The sequence below is a fragment of the Sphaerodactylus townsendi genome, linkage group LG11, assembly GCF_021028975.2.
Source record: "Sphaerodactylus townsendi isolate TG3544 linkage group LG11, MPM_Stown_v2.3, whole genome shotgun sequence".
Taxonomy (NCBI): domain Eukaryota; kingdom Metazoa; phylum Chordata; class Lepidosauria; order Squamata; family Sphaerodactylidae; genus Sphaerodactylus; species Sphaerodactylus townsendi.
In genome coordinates this window covers 76914522-76937819 of record NC_059435.1, presented here as the reverse complement: position 1 = coordinate 76937819, position 23298 = coordinate 76914522, and the positions used below count along the sequence as shown (strand labels likewise).

General features: G+C 60.2%; 1 protein-coding gene across 1 annotated transcript in view; it reads left to right on the top strand.

Moving 5' to 3' along the window:
• Window positions 1–23298, top strand: part of MAP4 (microtubule associated protein 4) — a 243943-nt gene that overhangs the window by 198824 nt on the left and 21821 nt on the right. Inside the window, 5 exon segments of the mRNA XM_048510520.1 lie at window positions 12442–12545; window positions 13841–14056; window positions 20177–20357; window positions 21271–21330; window positions 21429–21733. Of these exon segments, the coding sequence (XP_048366477.1) occupies window positions 12442–12545; window positions 13841–14056; window positions 20177–20357; window positions 21271–21330; window positions 21429–21733 (866 nt within the window).

Sequence of the window (23298 nt, the reverse complement as noted above, 5' to 3'; positions counted from 1 at the left end):
ATCTTGTATCTCAAAAACCTTTGGCTCCTAAGATGCTTCTGGACTTGAATCTGGCAGACGGACGCCCCAATAACTCAGTGGAGCCACTCTGCGAGTTGGGAAGGGGTGAGCGAGCCCCGCCTTCCACGTGGGCATTTTGTGAAAAGGGGGATGGGAACTCAAGGAAATGAGCCTTCATATACAATGTGACCCATAATAGGACGGTTGTGGGTTTTCCGGGCTGCATGGCCGTGTTCCAATAGCATTTTCTCCTGATGTTTCGCCTACAACGCTCCCAACGATTCCGGCTGTGAAAGCCATCAACAATATATTGACTCATAATACGCTGCTTCACAGTCCACAAGCGATACCGGCCCTCCTACACAGAGGAAGGGCTGGTTGTGGAGAGATCTAACCTACTGTTCCCCCAGTTTCGCGTGATGGACCACGTACCTCTCCTGGGGCGAGCGGTGACATTTCTTTTCTCTTGTTTCGGCTCCCCCCTGCGAGTTGTTAAATCCGCTTTCTCCGGGTTGCGTAAGAGGGCTGGGACCCCACAGAAATGCCACAGCAGCCTGAAATTCTCCAAATCCAGAGCGATGCGAATAGGTCAGGCATCCTCGCCGCTTTATCCTAAGTGAACATGTGCCGCTGGCCAGATCAAATGCTTAGCGTTTCGCTATTTGGGTCAAGCAGAACACTGCAGTTTGGGGGGGGGGGGTCAAAGATTTCCATCCAGACCTCGCTAGGTGATTGACCATTCGAGAGCGTTGTAATTACAGGCCAGCCGCCTTTGAGTACCGGCCTTGTCGTGCTGGCCACGCCCTTGCAGGTTGAGCCAGGTCTCTCCCTGCCTCCTCGCTTCCCTTGGCTTTTTGTTGGTCTCCCATCGTTTGCTTTGAAAGGAGAGCAAGTGAAGGCGGCCATTCCCACACGGCTTAATCCAACGCTCGAGAGGATTAGCATCGTCGGCAGAAAATCCATTATGAGAATTATGAAGATATTTCAATGAAGGATCGTTTGGTTCGGCTTAGCTGGCCTGAGCGTCCCTCGCACACAAGCCCCCAGGTTTAGGAGCCACAGTGATTAGCTGGCCGTGGTTGGGCAGGTGAAACAAATCTCTTGGAAGAACCCCAACCTGCTTGTCTGCATCCGCAAGCAGTGAGGGCTGGAATTAAGTAGCCCTAAACTGCTAGTCTCAGTTGCCCTGTGCGGATGGGTCAGCATGAAGTAGTTGCTGCAAACCGGCATCTTCCAGTTTGAGACGGTCTTCTGGCGTGATGGATGGGCGGGGCTGTGCCTGCATTGCCCAAATGTCATAGGTCACAGTTGACTATAGACCTTAGTTAGAAGCAAAGGGCAACAAGGATGATTGAGGGACTGGAGCACCTTCCTTATGAGGAGAGGCTGCATTGTTTGGGACTCTTTAGCTTGGAGAGGAGACATCTGAGGGGGGATATGATTGAAGTCTATAAAATTATGCATGGGGTAGAAAATGTCAACACAGAGACATTTTTCTCTCTTTCTCACAATACTAAAACCAGGGGGCATACATTGAAAATGTGGGGGGGGGGGGTGGACTAATAAAAGGAAACATTTATTCACGCAACTCGTGATTGGTGTTTGGAATATGCTGCCACAGGAGGTGGTGATGGCCACTAACCTGGATAGCTTTAAAAAGGGCTTGGACAGATTTATGGAGGAGAAGTCGATCTGTGGCTCCCAATCTTGATCCTCCTTGATCTCAGATTGCAAATGCCTTAGCAGACCAGGTGCTCGGAAGCAGCAGCAGCAGCAGCCATTGCTTTCACATCCTGCACGTGAGCTCCCAGAGGCACCTGGTGGGCCACTGCGAGGAGCAGAGTTCTGGACTAGATGGACTCTGGTCTGATTCAGCAGGCTCTTTCTTATGTTCTTATGTTCTTAAAGGAGGTGGTTCCTGTATTTTGTTGTTACTAGTTTGAGAGAGTAGCAGTAGTAGTTGTGGGAAATGGTATTGCATTGGGCATCACAATCTGCAAACAACGTAGCGGAAGAGAGGCTTGCCTTGGCCTGGGTGGCCTGGGCAGGCCTGGTCTTGTTAGCTTTTGGAAGCTCTGATGGGAGACCACCAAGGAAGTCCAGGGCTCATTGCACTGGTGATGGCAAAATGCCTCTTGCTTGAAAAACTCTACAGGGTTACCAAACGTTCCCTGCAACTGGATGGCACTTTCCTCCTCCACCCAGGGAAACTGGCCACTTTGGTGGCTGTAGACCAAGTAAAGTTTCAAATGCAAGCTTTTGGACCACGCAGAACAGTCTCTTTGGCACATCAGCAGAGTTGGACGTGACCAATTTATATTCAGTTGCACAGCACTGCTAGAGGGTCAGAGGATTTCGAGCTGTGGATGAGGGCCTGACTTCCAGCCCAGTTTACTGTTCCTCATCCAGTTGTATTATTTGTTCATGTGGTCGGAACAAGGGATGGCCAAACTCTGCAAGTACTTGGAGATGCTCTTTTTTGCGCGCATGCACAGCATCTAATTGGAACCAAGCTGCTACTCGGGCAAAGTGGCTCGGTGGCACAAATGGCCCTCCCCATTCCAGCGTGACGCAGTGCGAGCGCAAAGCCCCGCGGGTCAGCTCTTCTACCTCGCCGGCATCATAGGTGAATCCGGCCTGAGATTCCACTTGGGGAAGGCTCCATCGACTTGCCTACTTTTCTCTCTCCGTTTCACAGCACTAGGTTGACAGGTCTTTGCTGGGGCGGGAAAAAGTGTAGGTGAAACTGCCTTAAAAGATCTTTTAAGGTCAGCTGTTCATTTGGGGTTATATAACCCCATTTAAGGGAGGAATAAAAGCTTCTGAGTACACTCGGTGCTGTGTCCAGAGGCAGCGTTCACTTTCGGGTCGGAATCTTTTTGATCACTTAACAGCGCCTTTTTTTCCAGAGAGTCGTCTAAAGGCGAACTGCTTAGACCGCAGCTCGTGCTTCTGTAACACAAACACTGTCTGGATTTGGTGTTTAAAGTTCCGTACGTTTGGCTGTTGCGGGTTTTCCAGGCTGCGTGGCCGTGGCCTGGCGGTTTTCGTCCGTAACGTTTTGCCCACATCTGTGGCAGGTATCTTCAGAGGCGTGTCACGGTAAGATGTGTTTCTCACTGTGGCTCGGTGTGGAATGATTTGTGTAGCTGGGTATCTGTGTTGAACGGCTGTCAGGTGGCAGGGGGTGCCGTGCATTTGCCAGTTCCCCAGGTGGAGTTCTCTTGCAATTGCATTTGAATGTCTGCCGGCGGTGTGAATGTTTTGAGACTCATCTCAGTAACCAGAGTGAGTTGAGGCACTGTTGAAGGCTTTCACGGCCAGACTCAAGTGGTTGTTGTGGGCTTTCCGGGCTGTGTGGCCGTGGTCTGGCCAGACCACGGTGGGGGGGGGGGGGGGAGGGGTTGGGGGGGGGGGGGGGGGGGGGGGGGGGTTCCGGGGGGGGGGGGGGAGGGGGGGGGGGGGCTGGCGGGGGGGGGGGGGAGGGTTTGGGGGTGGGGGGGGGGGGGTCTGGGGGGGGTGGGGGGGGGGGGGGGTGGGGAGGGGGGGGGGGGGGGGGGGGGGGGGGTGGGGGGGGGGGGGGGTGGGGGGGGGGGGGGGTGGGGGGGGGGGGGGGTGGGGGGGGGGGGGGGTGGGGGGGGGGGGGGGTGGGGGGGGGGGGGGGTGGGGGGGGGGGGGGGTGGGGGGGGGGGGGGGTGGGGGGGGGGGGGGGTGGGGGGGGGGGGGGGTGGGGGGGGGGGGGGGTGGGGGGGGGGGGGGGTGGGGGGGGGGGGGGGTGGGGGGGGGGGGGGGTGGGGGGGGGGGGGGGTGGGGGGGGGGGGGGGTGGGGGGGGGGGGGGGTGGGGGGGGGGGGGGGTGGGGGGGGGGGGGGGTGGGGGGGGGGGGGGGTGGGGGGGGGGGGGGGTGGGGGGGGGGGGGGGTGGGGGGGGGGGGGGGTGGGGGGGGGGGGGGGTGGGGGGGGGGGGGGGTGGGGGGGGGGGGGGGTGGGGGGGGGGGGGGGTGGGGGGGGGGGGGGGTGGGGGGGGGGGGGGGTGGGGGGGGGGGGGGGTGGGGGGGGGGGGGGGTGGGGGGGGGGGGGGGTGGGGGGGGGGGGGGGTGGGGGGGGGGGGGGGTGGGGGGGGGGGGGGGTGGGGGGGGGGGGGGGTGGGGGGGGGGGGGGGTGGGGGGGGGGGGGGGTGGGGGGGGGGGGGGGTGGGGGGGGGGGGGGGTGGGGGGGGGGGGGGGTGGGGGGGGGGGGGGGTGGGGGGGGGGGGGGGTGGGGGGGGGGGGGGGTGGGGGGGGGGGGGGGTGGGGGGGGGGGGGGGTGGGGGGGGGGGGGGGTGGGGGGGGGGGGGGGTGGGGGGGGGGGGGGGTGGGGGGGGGGGGGGGTGGGGGGGGGGGGGGGTGGGGGGGGGGGGGGGTGGGGGGGGGGGGGGGTGGGGGGGGGGGGGGGTGGGGGGGGGGGGGGGTGGGGGGGGGGGGGGGTGGGGGGGGGGGGGGGTGGGGGGGGGGGGGGGTGGGGGGGGGGGGGGGTGGGGGGGGGGGGGGGTGGGGGGGGGGGGGGGTGGGGGGGGGGGGGGGTGGGGGGGGGGGGGGGTGGGGGGGGGGGGGGGTGGGGGGGGGGGGGGGTGGGGGGGGGGGGGGGTGGGGGGGGGGGGGGGTGGGGGGGGGGGGGGGTGGGGGGGGGGGGGGGTGGGGGGGGGGGGGGGTGGGGGGGGGGGGGGGTGGGGGGGGGGGGGGGTGGGGGGGGGGGGGGGTGGGGGGGGGGGGGGGTGGGGGGGGGGGGGGGTGGGGGGGGGGGGGGGTGGGGGGGGGGGGGGGTGGGGGGGGGGGGGGGTGGGGGGGGGGGGGGGTGGGGGGGGGGGGGGGTGGGGGGGGGGGGGGGTGGGGGGGGGGGGGGGTGGGGGGGGGGGGGGGTGGGGGGGGGGGGGGGTGGGGGGGGGGGGGGGTGGGGGGGGGGGGGGGTGGGGGGGGGGGGGGGTGGGGGGGGGGGGGGGTGGGGGGGGGGGGGGGTGGGGGGGGGGGGGGGTGGGGGGGGGGGGGGGTGGGGGGGGGGGGGGGTGGGGGGGGGGGGGGGTGGGGGGGGGGGGGGGTGGGGGGGGGGGGGGGTGGGGGGGGGGGGGGGTGGGGGGGGGGGGGGGTGGGGGGGGGGGGGGGTGGGGGGGGGGGGGGGTGGGGGGGGGGGGGGGTGGGGGGGGGGGGGGGTGGGGGGGGGGGGGGGTGGGGGGGGGGGGGGGTGGGGGGGGGGGGGGGTGGGGGGGGGGGGGGGTGGGGGGGGGGGGGGGTGGGGGGGGGGGGGGGTGGGGGGGGGGGGGGGTGGGGGGGGGGGGGGGTGGGGGGGGGGGGGGGTGGGGGGGGGGGGGGGTGGGGGGGGGGGGGGGTGGGGGGGGGGGGGGGTGGGGGGGGGGGGGGGTGGGGGGGGGGGGGGGTGGGGGGGGGGGGGGGTGGGGGGGGGGGGGGGTGGGGGGGGGGGGGGGTGGGGGGGGGGGGGGGTGGGGGGGGGGGGGGGTGGGGGGGGGGGGGGGTGGGGGGGGGGGGGGGTGGGGGGGGGGGGGGGTGGGGGGGGGGGGGGGTGGGGGGGGGGGGGGGTGGGGGGGGGGGGGGGTGGGGGGGGGGGGGGGTGGGGGGGGGGGGGGGTGGGGGGGGGGGGGGGTGGGGGGGGGGGGGGGTGGGGGGGGGGGGGGGTGGGGGGGGGGGGGGGTGGGGGGGGGGGGGGGTGGGGGGGGGGGGGGGTGGGGGGGGGGGGGGGTGGGGGGGGGGGGGGGTGGGGGGGGGGGGGGGTGGGGGGGGGGGGGGGTGGGGGGGGGGGGGGGTGGGGGGGGGGGGGGGTGGGGGGGGGGGGGGGTGGGGGGGGGGGGGGGTGGGGGGGGGGGGGGGTGGGGGGGGGGGGGGGTGGGGGGGGGGGGGGGTGGGGGGGGGGGGGGGTGGGGGGGGGGGGGGGTGGGGGGGGGGGGGGGTGGGGGGGGGGGGGGGTGGGGGGGGGGGGGGGTGGGGGGGGGGGGGGGTGGGGGGGGGGGGGGGTGGGGGGGGGGGGGGGTGGGGGGGGGGGGGGGTGGGGGGGGGGGGGGGTGGGGGGGGGGGGGGGTGGGGGGGGGGGGGGGTGGGGGGGGGGGGGGGTGGGGGGGGGGGGGGGTGGGGGGGGGGGGGGGTGGGGGGGGGGGGGGGTGGGGGGGGGGGGGGGTGGGGGGGGGGGGGGGTGGGGGGGGGGGGGGGTGGGGGGGGGGGGGGGTGGGGGGGGGGGGGGGTGGGGGGGGGGGGGGGTGGGGGGGGGGGGGGGTGGGGGGGGGGGGGGGTGGGGGGGGGGGGGGGTGGGGGGGGGGGGGGGTGGGGGGGGGGGGGGGTGGGGGGGGGGGGGGGTGGGGGGGGGGGGGGGTGGGGGGGGGGGGGGGTGGGGGGGGGGGGGGGTGGGGGGGGGGGGGGGTGGGGGGGGGGGGGGGTGGGGGGGGGGGGGGGTGGGGGGGGGGGGGGGTGGGGGGGGGGGGGGGTGGGGGGGGGGGGGGGTGGGGGGGGGGGGGGGTGGGGGGGGGGGGGGGTGGGGGGGGGGGGGGGTGGGGGGGGGGGGGGGTGGGGGGGGGGGGGGGTGGGGGGGGGGGGGGGTGGGGGGGGGGGGGGGTGGGGGGGGGGGGGGGTGGGGGGGGGGGGGGGTGGGGGGGGGGGGGGGTGGGGGGGGGGGGGGGTGGGGGGGGGGGGGGGTGGGGGGGGGGGGGGGTGGGGGGGGGGGGGGGTGGGGGGGGGGGGGGGTGGGGGGGGGGGGGGGTGGGGGGGGGGGGGGGTGGGGGGGGGGGGGGGTGGGGGGGGGGGGGGGTGGGGGGGGGGGGGGGTGGGGGGGGGGGGGGGTGGGGGGGGGGGGGGGTGGGGGGGGGGGGGGGTGGGGGGGGGGGGGGGTGGGGGGGGGGGGGGGTGGGGGGGGGGGGGGGTGGGGGGGGGGGGGGGTGGGGGGGGGGGGGGGTGGGGGGGGGGGGGGGTGGGGGGGGGGGGGGGTGGGGGGGGGGGGGGGTGGGGGGGGGGGGGGGTGGGGGGGGGGGGGGGTGGGGGGGGGGGGGGGTGGGGGGGGGGGGGGGTGGGGGGGGGGGGGGGTGGGGGGGGGGGGGGGTGGGGGGGGGGGGGGGTGGGGGGGGGGGGGGGTGGGGGGGGGGGGGGGTGGGGGGGGGGGGGGGTGGGGGGGGGGGGGGGTGGGGGGGGGGGGGGGTGGGGGGGGGGGGGGGTGGGGGGGGGGGGGGGTGGGGGGGGGGGGGGGTGGGGGGGGGGGGGGGTGGGGGGGGGGGGGGGTGGGGGGGGGGGGGGGTGGGGGGGGGGGGGGGTGGGGGGGGGGGGGGGTGGGGGGGGGGGGGGGTGGGGGGGGGGGGGGGTGGGGGGGGGGGGGGGTGGGGGGGGGGGGGGGTGGGGGGGGGGGGGGGTGGGGGGGGGGGGGGGTGGGGGGGGGGGGGGGTGGGGGGGGGGGGGGGTGGGGGGGGGGGGGGGTGGGGGGGGGGGGGGGTGGGGGGGGGGGGGGGTGGGGGGGGGGGGGGGTGGGGGGGGGGGGGGGTGGGGGGGGGGGGGGGTGGGGGGGGGGGGGGGTGGGGGGGGGGGGGGGTGGGGGGGGGGGGGGGTGGGGGGGGGGGGGGGTGGGGGGGGGGGGGGGTGGGGGGGGGGGGGGGTGGGGGGGGGGGGGGGTGGGGGGGGGGGGGGGTGGGGGGGGGGGGGGGTGGGGGGGGGGGGGGGTGGGGGGGGGGGGGGGTGGGGGGGGGGGGGGGTGGGGGGGGGGGGGGGTGGGGGGGGGGGGGGGTGGGGGGGGGGGGGGGTGGGGGGGGGGGGGGGTGGGGGGGGGGGGGGGTGGGGGGGGGGGGGGGTGGGGGGGGGGGGGGGTGGGGGGGGGGGGGGGTGGGGGGGGGGGGGGGTGGGGGGGGGGGGGGGTGGGGGGGGGGGGGGGTGGGGGGGGGGGGGGGTGGGGGGGGGGGGGGGTGGGGGGGGGGGGGGGTGGGGGGGGGGGGGGGTGGGGGGGGGGGGGGGTGGGGGGGGGGGGGGGTGGGGGGGGGGGGGGGTGGGGGGGGGGGGGGGTGGGGGGGGGGGGGGGTGGGGGGGGGGGGGGGTGGGGGGGGGGGGGGGTGGGGGGGGGGGGGGGTGGGGGGGGGGGGGGGTGGGGGGGGGGGGGGGTGGGGGGGGGGGGGGGTGGGGGGGGGGGGGGGTGGGGGGGGGGGGGGGTGGGGGGGGGGGGGGGTGGGGGGGGGGGGGGGTGGGGGGGGGGGGGGGTGGGGGGGGGGGGGGGTGGGGGGGGGGGGGGGTGGGGGGGGGGGGGGGTGGGGGGGGGGGGGGGTGGGGGGGGGGGGGGGTGGGGGGGGGGGGGGGTGGGGGGGGGGGGGGGTGGGGGGGGGGGGGGGTGGGGGGGGGGGGGGGTGGGGGGGGGGGGGGGTGGGGGGGGGGGGGGGTGGGGGGGACTACAATTCCCATCAGCCCCTTCCAGCATGGCCAATTGGCCATGCTGACAGGGGCTGATGGGAATTGTAGTCCATAACATCTGGAGTGCCAAAGGTTCGCCGCCGCGGCCCTAGTCCTCAATTCCTTTACCAGCGCGGCTTCCTGGCCATTTCAGTGCAGTACAGTCCTATACACCTGTGCAAAAATCCTTCTCTGTGTGAGACTGCCATTTCGGTTACACGTCTATCGTTACGTTTTCTGTTCCTTTTTGCTTTGATGCCTGGTATTTTTGGAATTGGGATCCACGATGTCCCCGATTAGTCTCGAGCGAAGGGCCTGCGTTCTGAGGAGACAGCCCAGGAGAGCGGGGCGGGGCGACGTTTGTGCTTGAATAAGCCGTTTTCCTGCCCCGTCAACTGCAATTGCCGGGCAGCAGGCTTGAGATGGCTGAACTAGCAGGAATGCGGATCGATTCATGTTGCAGGAAGGTGAATTGTGGCTGATTGGAACAGAGGGACGATGCCCTTGAACAGGAGAGGCAAAGGGCAGGAGCACACTTGCTGCTGTGGTAGACTGCTGGATTGGTGGGACAGGCCCTGTGTGTAAGTGTGTATTTCTGGGCACACAGTCCGTCCCAGAGGTGTACGGCGCACCCACGTCCCCAGGTGCATGCCACCAAACCCCGCTCCCCGTCCTCCATGCAAGCCAGCTCAAGAGCTGAGCCCTGCCCCCCAGTTGCCATGCAGGCTGGATTTGGGGCAGAAGTCAGCCTGCAGGGAGGGCGGAGGGCGTGGCTCAGGGACGTGGCCCACCCAACCCCAACCCCCGGCCTCCCTGCAGGCCGGCTTTGGGCCCCTGAGCCACTCCCTGGGCTGGGGGGCGCCCAGAGAAGGAGTTGTCTCCGGCCACCATTTCCCCCCATACACCTCTGGTCAGTCCTGCCAGCTGTACCATTTCCAGTGAGCCGTCTCTGTTAATAGAGGCGTGAAAGGCAGCCCCAAGTCTCAAGAGTTCACTTAATCTAGGCCAGTGGTTAGGGTTAGGGTGGCACTCAGAGCCCTCTCAGTGGGCACGCACCACATATCTAGGCTGGCAGGCTGCTGAGTTCGATTATTAGCATTAAACCTAAGACTTAGTTTTGGGGAAGCAGTGTAGGTAACCCTGTCAAGCACTGTTAAACCCCACTGATTTTCATGCGAAGAACTGAAGCGCGATCCTTTTCCTGGGAGTAACTCGGTTGCTGGCAATGGGGTTTGCTTCTGAGTAAACCTTCCTAGGGTCATGATTCACCCATGGGAAGAGTTGCACAGTTGCTTCAAAGCAAAGGCACCGACTACCACCAAGCTTACTCCCGAGTAACACACATCTCGGAGCCAACCGTTTTTTCTAAACTAAAACCTCAGTATTCAGGTTAAATTGCTGTGTTGGCACTTTGCGATAAATAAGCAGGTTTGGGGTTGCAATTTGGGCACTCGGTCTCGAAAAGGTTCGCCATCACTGATTCTAGGCCATGGCTGTTGCTCCTGGGCGTGGATCGGTTTCTCTGGTGCCAATTCTGACCTTTCGGTGGAATAAATGGTATTCTGCCAAAGGCTGAAGAAAATTCTGAAATGCGTTAGTAACTTGATTGATTTTAAGGCCGCATCAAAGGCCTTCAGCATCCCCGTGGGGTTTTTGCCCCATTTGTCATCTGTGGGTGGTGAGCAGGTGGTCTGATTAACAATTGAGGGGTGGTGAAAGAGGAAGAGTTTGGATTTATGCCCCGCTTTTCTCCACCCTAAGGGGACTCAAAGGGCCTTACAAACTCCTCTCCCCGCAAACCTGACCCTTGTAAGGTAGGTGGGGCTGAGAGCGGTCTGAGAGAACTGTGACTAGCCCAAGGTCATCCAACAGGCTTCATGTGTAGGAGTGGGAAATCAAACCCGGTTCTCCAAGTTAGAGTCCCCCTGCTCTTAACCACCAAACCAAGCTGGTAGTGAGACAAAGAGGACTTCCAAGCATTTCCTCCAGAGGGAGCCAGAAAAGACCCAATTCAGAGGGCTGTTTTTTCTTCCTGCATTATATATGGAAGGCAGCACACAAACGTGACAGACGCAGCGGCTGGTTCTGACCCAGCCAAACCGACACAGGAGCCTCTGCCGAGCATATTACCGTGTTTCCCCGAAAATAAGACAGTGTCTTATATTAATTAATGCGCTATGTCTTATTTTCAGGGGATGTCTTATTTTTCTGTGTTCTGTTCGTCGGGCATGCTTCCAAACAAAAACTTTGCTACGTCTTACTTTCGGGGGATGCCTTATATTCGCACTTCAGCAAAACCTCTACTACGGCTTATTTTCTGGGGATGTCTTATATTCGGGGAAACAGGGTACATGCATCAGAATTGCCTGGAACGACACTGCAGTGTGGCTCCGTCCCTTGGAAGAAGCTGCTTCCGGGGGTTCATTCATGTAGCCTCCTAAGCCAGACTTTGTCAGGGTCAGGCGGCTGAGCTGTCTCAATCCAAGCTGCTTTCTTCTGTTTCCACGCTGCCTCCTCCTCCTCCTCCTCCTCCTCCTCCTCCTCCTCCTCTTCCGGCCTGCGTCAAGTGCCTGTCCCCACTGCTTTCCAGGGCACTTGGGGGCCCAGGTGGTTATGGGAGGAGGGAATGGCCTTTCTGGGAGACCGGCTTGATGCTTCCCTTCTTGGGGTCCCCTGTTCCTCCTCAGCTGCCCGTGATTTCTAGCGGTTGCTGCTTTTCCAAGTGGTTTTTCACCTCTTTGTGGAGGGCCCTGAGCTCAGCATTGCCCGGCCTGTGGGTTGGAACCTGGGAGCTGGTCGCAAAGTCGGCGGTGGCCGGTCTACAGGTTGCGCCGTTGCATTGATGTGTGCGTGTTCTATTTTTGAAATGACCTTGACTGAACTAGGAACAGGGTCACCATCCCAACAAGGTCAGGAACCGCCGCCTTAGTCAGTGTTGAAGGAGCCAAAACGGGCCACTTTCCTGCCTCCCTCCCTCCGCAGCCTGGTCATCTCCACAAAGCGTTGCTCCTGGGGTGTAGGCAGAGGCATACCCGGGGGAATGGCTCCCTGGGCAACACCTGCTCAGGGCGCTCCCCCCCGTGCCCCACTTTCCTGGCGCCCAGCGTCAGTTGACCCCCCCTGTCCCTCTGGCAGATACGCCACTGGGTGTAGGGGACCCTACCGAGTGGCATAAGCAATGTCTGCAGCGGGAAGGAGGAATCAGTAGAAACGGCCATGGGTTCCCTGGGGATCCATTCCAGTCGGATGTTGGAAAGGAGGAGACAGGTGCTCATGCTTGTCCGGCCGCAGTGCATAGCAGCAGGGTCTTGGCGTTCTTGGTGTCCCGTGTGCATTTTGAAGTGTCCTAAGCATGTGAGCTCCCAAAGGCACCTGGTGGGCCACTGCAAGTAGCAGAGAGCTGGACTAGATGGACTCTGGTCTGATCCAGCTGGCTTGTTCTTACGTTCTTATGTTCTTATGAGTGGGCCGTGGCCCTTAGTTGGCTTCACGTCTCGCAGGGCTCCAGGGAAGGGGGCCGCAGCAGAACACCGTGTGTTGCATTCAGCAGCGGAGGGAGAGTGTTGGGAGTTTCTCAGAGCCCCTGTAGGCGCCACCTCTGAACTTGGGATCTGTGTCCGTTGTCATGGATGGCCGTTCTCCACGTCTGCTTTGCTGTGGCTTACTGATGCAACCGTGCAAATGTCACACTTGCCCTGCTGCTTTCACGCCGCTTGTTCCACCGAGAGCAGCACGGTGGGGGGCAGAGGCACAAATAAGGGTCAAGGTCAGGTTCAGTTCTTGATATCCAGGCAGGGCCACTGTAGGCTACACACAGGTGGCCATTTCTACGCTGAGCTGGGCTGCAGGAACTTCACTTTCTGGGCATCCTAAAACGCAGCGAGTGGCACATAGAAGCTTCCCTTGGGAGGACTTTGTAGCTCCTCCTAATTGCAAGAATGGGCACTGTGGCCACCTTGCTGTCCTTCTTGGCTTGTTGTACTAGATGTGTCACAAGGTTTGTTCTGAACGTTCTTCTCCCCCCCCCTTTTTTTTTGCATTGGTCAGCAAAACCAGAAGAGTTGAAGGCAGCATCTGAGGTTACGACGGCAAACAACATCGCGACCCCTCCCAGCAAGGAGCTCCCTCCAAGCCCTGAGAAGAAAACCAAGGTAGGGGTCACAGTCACCTGTGTTTCTGTTAATCCTGGCAACATTTTACAGGCTTTCCTCAGCCATTCCACCACCCTTTAGCTGCTTCAGCCAGTCATAAGTTCTGTTCTCTGAGTGGACTCCTGGTCCTTCTATGACTTCACTTGTGTGCATCACAAGACTGTCAGTTTTCAGGTCTGATAACACCTGCCCTAGGGGTGATCCTGACAGAGTACACGAATGTTGAGTTTCCTTCCAGATTTTGTTTCAAAATGCCCATTCCTGACTGTTGGGTTGGGGGGCGGGGGGCGGAATAGCCAACAACAAATGGGTCTGGAGCAAAAGGGTGTGATTTTTTTTTCAGACCAAATCAAGGGCATAATGAAAGCCATCTTAACTGGTCATGAGACTCCCGTAGGGAAGTCTGGTGCGCTTAGTGAGCACGATGATAAGAAGCCACGACTTCTGGAGGGCATGCTCTGAATTCCTGTGTGTCCCCCCAAAAACAACAACAACAACAAAAAATCTCACTGTGTTTTGGAGAAGGAAAGGGGAGGAAAGAATAGTGGACACTTTTTTCTTGGGATGGTCCCATCCTCGTCCTAGGAGGTTAAGAGCTCGTGTATCTAATCTGGAGGAACCGGGTTTGATTCCCAGCTCTGCCGCCTGAGCTGTGGAGGCTTATCTGGGGAATTCAAGTTAGCCTGTACACTCCCACACACGCCAGCTGGGTGACCTTGGGCTAGTCACAGCTTCTCGGAGCTCTCCCAGCCCCACCCACCTCACAGGGTGTTTGTTGTGAGGGGGGAAGGGCAAGGAGATTGTCAGCCCCTTTGAGTCTCCTACAGGAGAGAAAGGGGGGATATAAATCCAAACTCCTCCTCCTCCTCCTCCTCCTCCTCCTCCTCCTCCTCCTCCTCCTTGTACAGATAGCCCCTATGCCATAAATTAGTTCCTGACCGCCTGCTAGGTCCTAAACCTGTATGCTGTAGGTTGACCTTTTTCCTGAGGCTCCTGCAGGCCCAAACTCAGCGTGGCAGACAATTCTCCCTGGTTGCTGCTTCTCTGGGTGACAATCCCAGGGGATTGGCCCTTCCTGCCCCCACCCCCCAACTGCATCCGTCCTTGCCTCATGCTCAGAGAACCGAACACTGGCGTTGTGTTATTCTTTTCTCTTATGAATGGCCTTGTGTTTTTTTCCTGCATTTATTTTGCTGCTGCTCAACGTTCTGTTCACAATGGGCCTCTTTCTTTTCTTTTTTCTGTTACGTGTGTGTTGTCCATTGTATGCTTGTCTTTGTGCGTTTAACATAAAGCCATCAGCCTCTGCTCCGGCCAAGCCTGCTGCAGCGAAAACCAAGCCTGTGTCGGCTGCCGCTGCCCCAGCTAAGCGGCCGGCTTCCACCACACCTGGCCAAAACAAAAAAGCCACCAGCCCAACTGCAGGTCCGGCTGCAGCCAGCGCCCCTAAACGCCCTGCGACCAGCGCCGCGCGACCCTCCACCTTAACTCCTAAAGACTCTAAACCAAAGGTAAGGAACGTTGCACTGTGGCAGGGAGTTCCAAGGGGCGTTTTCAGGAAACCGCTTGTGGCCTTGGAGCCTTCTTCAGCATCAGCCACCTTCTCTCTTGGTCCTTCTTTGGCCCCCGGCAGAACGGCCATTTCGTTGGCCTTCCTTTCTCCAGCACATTGCTTCGCCCGGCTCCTCTTCAGAATGCAGACGGGGAATTGCTTGTGTAAAATGCTCCTGTTCATATTGGGTCTTTGAACACCTGACCTCATGAAGCTGCCTTATACTGAGTCAGACCCTTCTTGGTCCAGCAAGGTCAGTATTGCCTGCTCAGACTGGCAGCCGCTTCCCAGAGTCTCAAATTAGAGGTCTTTCACTTCATATCCTACCTGGTCCTTTTCACAGAAAGTGCTGGGGGTAGGACATGGGACTTCTCCCCCCCTCCCTTCAAAATCTTGCATCCTGAAACGACAGGGTGTCTCTCGTTTGCTTTTTGTTCTGAATGGTTCAATTAGCATGAGGGATGCTTGAACACCTGCCAGCTTGGCTGTCGTCCTGCTCACCTGTGGCAGCCTGGCAGCTGGTTAATCAGCACAACCTGTTTTCATCCATTCACAATACATGCAGCCATCAGAAACTGACTCTTAGCCAATGAGGAGTCAACAGGGAGTCAGCTTCTGGTGTCCTATCGTGGAAATTGCCCTGTTTGCCCAATAAATGGGGAGGGTCTGGCAGGAGATGAGAGTCAGGGGCTGACTCCCAGCTGATTGTGGGGATCAGCTGGAAATCTGGTTCTTCTGCTCTCCCACCTTGGACAATTTACAGTGTTCCAAGTTTTCCAGGATGCATCAAATTGGGGGGGGGGATCAGAAACCCTGCTGATTCTCCTTCTGTTCTCTCCAAATTACAAGCTTGGGCTATAGCGAGAGGGAGATCTCTCCTGTGCTCTCAGTAGGGGAGGAGAGGGAGAAAGATTACTCCTCTCCTTCCCACCGCCAGCTGTTGGCGTGGGCTCCAGAGGAAAGGAGCAAGTTGCTTGAGCTGCAGAGAAGAAGAGAAACTACCTCTTTTTCTTTCCCCCCTCTGCAATGGGTAGATGCTTCTATCTGTCTCTCCTACCCTGCCCCTCTTGAAGGGAAGAGCCATATATTGTAATGGTTATAGTCTGTCTCAGAAAAAGATGTTGGTGGGGTTGCTTATTTGTCTGCCACAAAACTCAACAGGTCAAACCTTCTTTGTTGTAGAAAGCTCCACCTGGCTCCTAGCCCTGCCCCCCCCCCCCCCCATCCATTTGAAAATCATTCAATGAACTATAGATGCTCCTGTATGAAAGTACCTAAACTCTATGCTGGGGATAATTGGGAAAGGAGTTGATAATAAAACTGCAAGGATTGTCATGCCCTTATATAAAGCCGTGGTGCGACCGCACTTGGAGTACTGTGTTCAGTTCTGGTCGTCACATCTCAAAAAGGATATCGAAGAGATAGAAAAAGTGCAGAGAAGGACAACGAAGAGGATTGAGGGACTGGAGCACCTTCCTTATGAGGAGAGGCTGCAGCGTTTGGGACTCTTTAGTTTGGAGAGGAGACGGCTGATGGGGGATATGATTGAAGTCTATAAATTATGCATGGGGTAGAGAATGTTGACAGAGTGAAATTTTTCTCTCTTTCTCACAGTACTAGAACCAGGGGGCATACACTGAAAATGCTGGGGGGAAGAATTAGGACTAATAAAAGGAAACACTTCTTCACGCAACGTGTGATTGGTGTTTGGAATATGCTGCCACAGGAGGTGGTGACGGCCACTAACCTGGATAGCTTTAAAAGGGGCTTGGACAGATTTATGGAGGAGAAGTCGATCTATGGCTACCAATCTTGATCCTCTTTGATCTGAGATTGCAAATGCCTTAGCAGACCAGGTGCTCAGGAGCAGCAGCAGCAGAAGGCCATTGCTTTCACCTCCTGCACGTGAGCTCCCAAAGGCACCTGGTGGGCCACTGCAAGTAGCAGAGTGCTGGACTAGATGGACTCTGGTCTGATCCAGCAGGCTCTTTCTTATGTTCTTATGTTCTTACCATGTTCAGTAATGCACAAAATAATGGTTTTGCCTACCAAAATTGGGGTGTCTATGTGTAAAGTAGCATGTAAAATGAATGATAATTCTCATAGAATCATAAAAGTTAGGAGAGACCCACCTAAACATTAGGAAGAACTTTCTGGCTGCCAGGGCTGTTCAACAGTGAACTACACAGTCTTGGAGTGTGGTGGAGTCTCCTTCTTTGGAGGTTTTTAAACAGAGGCTGGATGGCCATCTGTCAGTTGTTCTTTGATTGTGCGTTTCTGCATTGCAGGGGGTTGGACTTGATGGCCCTGTGGGGCCTCTTCCAACTCTACGATTCTGAGTAACTTTAAGATTGCTCCCAGTTTCCATAGTGTCCAGGGTTTGCTTACCAAAATTGGGGTGTCTATGTGTAAAGCAAATGGGCAGTGAACATAGAAGCTTTCTTATGAACATGCTAGAACATGGCCACACAACACCCCAACATAGAAGCACTCTGAATCTTAGCCAGAAAGAGCTGTTGGATCTAAAAATATGTCGACAGCTCTAAATCCAGGATTTGTGATCAGAGTTGGAATTTAATATTATGAATGAGAATGAAATCTGCAAAATAAATAATCCCTCTCTCTCTCTCTGCTCCCCCCCCCTTCCTCCATATGCCTGGCTTGATGCCTTCCTGGAAATGGAATTTTCCCATCTCCCCCCACTGTGTCAGCTGTTCATAAATTGATTGATCATTGCTTGTGGCCCCAGATGGTCTTGGACAAATGCTAAGCCCAGAGCAATTTTCTTTCTTCTGCCTGTAATTAAAGAGCTTCCTGTGGGCAGACGAGAGTGGGGGTGGGGTGGCATGAACGATTCGAGGGGAAGGGGAGCTCAGCAGAGGAGTCCGGGGGCTTCAACCAAAAGCAAGCTTCATTTTGTGCAGATGTCCAGGGAGGGAGCCTGGTGGGCCCATTTCCTGCATGACTGAACTGGGAATTTTGATAGACTTCAGGATACGATTCCCTTTTGCTTTCTCATGGACTCCATGAAGTCCTGCTATGAAAGTCAAGGGAGGCAGTTGTATAGTCAGTGGCAGAACCCATTCTTAACAACATAAGAACAAGCCAGCTGGATCAGACCAAAGTCCATCTAGTCCAGCTCTCTGCTACTCGCAGTGGCCCACCAGGTGCCTTTGGGAGCTCACGTGCAGGAGGTGAAAGCAATGGCCTTCTGTGGCTGCTGCTGCTCCCGAGCACCTGGACTGTTAAGGCCTTTGCAATCTCAGATCAAAGAGGATCAAGATTGGGAGCCATAAATCGACTTCTCCTCCATAAATCTGTCCAAGCCCCTTTTAAAGCTATCCAGGTGAGTGGCCATCATCACCACCACCTGTGGCAGCATATTCCAAACACCAATCACACGTTGTGTGAAGAAGTGTTTCCTTTTATTAGTCCTAATTCTTCCCCCCAGCATTTTCAATGGATGCCCCCTGGTTCTAGTATTGTGAGAAAGAGAGAAAAATTTCTCTCTGTCAACATTTTCTACCCCATGCATAATTTTATAGACTTCAATCATATCCCCCCCCAGACGTCTCCTCTCCAAACTAAAGAGTCCCAAGCGGTGCAGCCTCTCCTCATAGGGAAGGTGCTCCAGTCCCTCAATCATCCTCGTTGCCCTTCTCTGCACTTTTTCTATCTCTTTGATATCCTTTAGCTCGCAGAATGTCCCCGTTCCTGGCATCACTTATGGGAAAAGGTGCTGGATGTCGAAAATAGGAACCTTTTCTCTCCCTGAGACCCTGGAGGGCCGATGCCTGTTAAAATAGGCAGTTCTTAGCAGGGTGAACCAGCAGACTGACTCAGAAGAAGAAGAAGAGGAGGAGTTTGGATTTATAGCTACCTTTCCCTCCTGTAAGGAGACTCAAAGGGGCCTACAATCTTCTTTCCCTCCCCACTACCACAACAAACACCCTGTGAGGTAGGTGAGGCTGAGAGAGCTCCAAGGAATTGTGACTAGCCCAAGGTCACCCAGCTGGCATGTGTTGGGGTGCACAAGCTAATCTGGTTCCCCAGATAAGCCTCCACAGCTCAAGTGGCAGAGCAGGGAATCAGACTCAGTTCTCCAGATTAGAGTGCACCTGCTCTTAACCACTACACCACATTGGTTTTATGTGGGTTCTTAGAAATGTCAGCACAGAGGAGCAGCAGTAAGGAGCTGCCCATCAATAGTCTTCCACCAGCTCTCTAGTAAAACACATCCTCTCTAACTCCACACCTGTATCCTCCCCGCCCCCCAGCCGGTAGTTCCAGAATATTTAATTAATCTTGCATTTCACCACCCACCTTAATTTGTCCAATTATGGAGAGCAAAAGGTAAGGTTCCCATTTGCCCTCTTGCAGCGGGAGGTGCGGTCTGCGCATGCGCCAGGTCATGAATGGCCCACGGGGTGATGTCACATCCCAACATTTACTAGGCAGGCTTTGTTTATGGGGTGGTTTGCCATTTCCTTCCCAAGTCATCCATGCCCCCCCCCCCCCCCGCAAAAAAAAAAAAGCAAGCTGGCTACTCATTTTACCAACTCCGGAAGGATAGGAGGCTGAGTCAGCCCTGAGCCGGCTACCTGAAACCTGCGGGTAATTGTGCTGGATGATGCTGACGCAGCCTTCCTGCTTGTGGGCTTTCTAGAGGCAACTTGTTAGCCTCTGTGTGAGTCAGGATGCTGGACTTGGTGGGCCTTGGGTCTGATCCAACAGGGCTCCTCTTATTTTCCATTCTGGCTCTTGCCTGCTGATGTTCACCCGATCGACAAGCAGAAATAGGGCCAAAGGAGGGAGCGCCACCATCCTGGGGAGACAAGTGAGAAAGGAAAATACAGCCTCATCTCCTAACAAGATGTTCTGACCTTGGTGTTCCTGGTAATTCATAGACCTACAATAAAAAGGAAACTACAAAGTTAAGATCTCGTAAAAAAGTAGCCCTGAGGATAATATATATTTATTTGTGTGTGTGTGTGTGTGTGTACACACACACACACACACACACATATACATATATATACACATACACATATATATCCATACACACATATACATACACATACACATATATATACATACACATACATACATATATACATACACATACATACATACATACGTACATACATACGTACATACATACGTACGTACATATATATGTACACACACACACACACATACACATACATATATATATATGTGTGTACACATACATATACATACACATACATATATACATACATACACACACACATATATATTTATATTTTCATGTAATAAATCTACATACAGGATTAGTGTGTGTCAGTATCAGAGTATCATGTTATAGGAACAACTTGATAACTTACAGCTGGATTGCAAGACTGAAAGTTTCAGTTGCTGTTCAAAATGCTGCTTAATTACACATACCTTGGTTACTTGACTCTGAAGGTTACATCTGCTGTGCAAAAAGGCAAGCTACCAAGTGTCACTCGTTTTGAGGAAAAATCTTCTTCAGTTTTAATCGTTCTCAGCATCTGCAGACAGAAAAGTGGTCCACATGAAGCCATTTTTTTGTAATTCTCAGAGCTACCTGGAAGTGGCCCAGGTAGCTCTAGGAATGGCCAGAAACTGTGTGGTGATGTCTATTAGCATCTCCCTGGCTAAATCACCTGGCTTCACTGCTACTTAAAAGCCATCCAGGGATGCCTTCATACATATAGGTAAGGGTGGGCGTGAGTGGGACCCCCCATATCTTAAGAAAAACAGCACGGTTCTGCACGACCCCTGAATGTGAGAAGGCTGGCAGCTACCATCCTCCCTTTTAACCTCACAACAACCGTGTGAGGTAAATTAGGCTGCGGAGGTAAATCAGGTGTGAAGTAAATTAGACTGAGTGTCATGCTGGCCCGAGGTCATCCTGCAAGCTTCCAGGTGGGGACTCAAACCTGGATTTCCCAGATCCTGTTTCCGCCCTCTAACCACTACGCCACCCTAATTTATTTAGTTTGCCTTTGGAAGGAAGAGGGCTTTTTCTCCGGGAGGACAGTTTGAAATGAGTCCCTTTTTTTTTTGCTCCCAGGGGACAGACGCGAAGAGCGCGGAGAGGCGAACCTCCCCTTCGAAGGCGCCGTCTGCTGCAACCCTTCGGTCTAGTGTGAAAAGCAGCCCTGCCGCGTCCAGACCATCAACGGCACTGACGAGCACCAACGCAGCAGCGAGCCCCAGGAATTCAGCCACTTCCCCGCCCAAGAGGCCCTCGAGTGAGTATCTCTGTGCCCGGAGCGTGATGGGAAAAGGGGTTCTATTGTAGGGCTCCAGGGGGTGGCCCTTTCATTCTCGCTACCCTTGGCCCTCAAATAGTGCCCAGTCAGCCTCATTAAAATGAGGACTAATGTCAGAGGGGAAATTTGCAACTTTTGGGGCAGGCTTTGTTGGAAGTCTTCGGGACCGTCTTACCCCATATGTCCCTGCACGGCCTCTACGTTCTTCAGAGGCCAACTTGCTGGTGGTCCCTAGCCCCTCGATGATGTGGCTGGCCTCTACCCGGGCCAGGGCCTTTACAGCTCTGGCCCCTGCCTGGTGGAACACTTTACCACCAACTATCCGGGCCCTGCAGGATCTCGGAGAGTTCTGCAGGGCCTGTAAGACCGAATTGTTCCACCGGGCTTTTGGGGGGGCCGGCCGCTGATGAGCGCCCCTTTCCCCCCTTTCTGCCCCCCTTTACACTCTGGGCCTTTAATATTGATGGGGGCCCTCCGCGCTCTTATTTTGTTTCCTTCCAGGGTGGGTTTATGAAGTTTTATACTGGACGTCAATGTAATTTTGTCAATGTAATTTTGTTAATTTGCTGTTTTAATGGGGTTTTAATGTGATTGTTGTTTTATTATGTTGTTCACCGCCCAGAGCCCTTCGGAGGAGGGGCGGTATATAAAATTAATTAATTATAAATAAATAAATAAAGTGGGAATAATGTGTGGCGTTTGGCCATTATTTTGGCAGTAAAATAATGAGCATTTGCCCGGCGTGACTTTCAAAGGCTTGGTTGACTTAAATTTGATAAGAAGAGCCCTGACAAGGCACGTAGCATGTCAAGGCAAGGATGCCAAGAGAGCGCCCGGGCAGCCTCAGGACTGCAGAGCAGAGATCAACCTGAGCCTTTTTCTTGTCCCGCAGCTGCCAAGACGGACACGAAGGCCACCGATACCAAGAAGACCATGGCCAAGTCACCATCAGGTGAGTGTGCCAGATGCTAGAGAAACAGCCATTCCACCTGGAGCGCCTGCTGCTTCCTCCACTGACCGCTCCGTCCTCCTCCTCCTCCTCCTTTGCAGCTGACTTGAGCCGCCCAAAGAGCGCCCCCGCCAAGCCCAGCGCCACCACGCCCACGGCCGCTTCCCCTGGCCTGCCCGGAGCCGCCACTAACCGGCCCAAGCCGACCACGCCCAGACTCCCCGGGACCGCCGGAACGACCGCCAACGACTCCAAGAAGGCATCCACGCTAAAAGCGGCTCCCAAGGCTGCTCCCGCTTCCAAGCCCCCTCGGCCCCCGACCAGCGTGTCCGCTCCTGACCTGAAGAACATCCGCTCCAAGATCGGGTCCACAGATAACATCAAGCATCAGCCTGGCGGAGGAAAGGTAGGCCCCATCTTGTGAGGAGGATTCAGAGTTGCGCATCTGTGCTGTCGCAGAGGTTCTTCCGAGACCCTGAGGTGTTTCGTCTCCGCATCTGAAGCGAAACAGCTCTTATGCTTCTGATCTGGAAATGCAAATCTTGAAAGAGTCTAGGGCCGTGGTGGCGAACCTTTGGCACTCCAGATGTTATGGACTACAATTCCCATCAGCCCCTGCCAATTGGCCATGCTGGCATGGGGCTGATGGGAATTGTAGTCCATAACATCTGGACTGCCAAAGGTTCACAACCACTGGTCTAGGGCAGGGGTCTGCAACCTGCGGCTCTCCAGATGTTCATGAACGACAATTCCCATCAGCCCCTGCCAGCATGGCCAATTGGCCATGCTGACAGAGCTGGATGGGAATTCAGAATTGGTGAACATCTGGAGAGCCCGCCAGGTCTGCAGGCTTCTGGATCTAAGTGTTCGCGGGCTTCGGGCTGTGTATGGCCAAGTTCTAGTAGCATTTTCCCCTGACGTTTCGCCTGCATCTGAAGATGCCAGCCACAGATGCAGGCGAAACATCTGGAGAAAATGCTACTGGAACATGGCCATACAACCCAGGAAACCCACAACACCCTAGTGATTCTGGCCATGAAAGCCTTCGACAATACCTTGGAAGAGTCCTTTCTTAGTAGAGGATTGAGCCTGTTTGAGCCGGCCGGCCGGCCAGTGCTGATAGAGCAGGAGCCCCCCACCTTCTGGAGCTTGCAGGCACCTTTGGAATTTGGGTGTACCATGGCATCACAAACGCAATAGTGGTTTCTGCAAATAATGGCTTCTGCAACATGGCTGCTTCAGGCAGTGGCATCAGCCACAAAATGGCTGCAGCCGCTTTCCTTCAGTCACACAGTGTAGATCATTGTGCTGCAGGGGCAGCTGTTGCCAGAGGTGTAGCTACAGAAAATGGCACACCTGGCAAGCGCTGAATTTGTGCCCCCCCCCCCAAAAAAATCTGGCAGGTCTTCCTGATCTTGGAACCAGCTGCTCAGTGGCCAGGTCTACCTTTGCTTGCAGTCACGGGCAGCCAGCTCTCTGGAGGGCTGATCTAGCTGCCATTAAGAAGTATTGGTACACTTGGCCTTTGCGGAGGCTACGTCTCCCCATCACTTTTAACTGCGGATAACCAGCTCTCCAGAGGGGTTGTCTGCCCTCTGTTAAGCTGAACTGGAGGCCAGGTCTGCCGTTTGCTTAATGGTGGGTAGACCCATGCTGTTGTATCACCCCCTGCTGGCCACTGCCAATTCCTGCATATTCAGTCAGTCCCCAAGTTTTTGCCACCAGAGAAGGGATCTCTCTGTACAAGCAACAGTGGAGCAGCAGTGGCGTAGGAGGTTACAAGCTCATGTATCTAATCTGGAGGAACCGGGTTTGATTCCCAGCTCTGCCGCCTGAGCTGTGGAGGCTTATCTGGGGAATTCAGATTAGCCTGGGCACTCCCACACACGCCAGCTGGGTGACCTTGGGCTAGTCACAGCTTCTCGGAGCTCTCTCAGCCCCACCCACCTCACAGGGTGTTTGTTGTGAGGG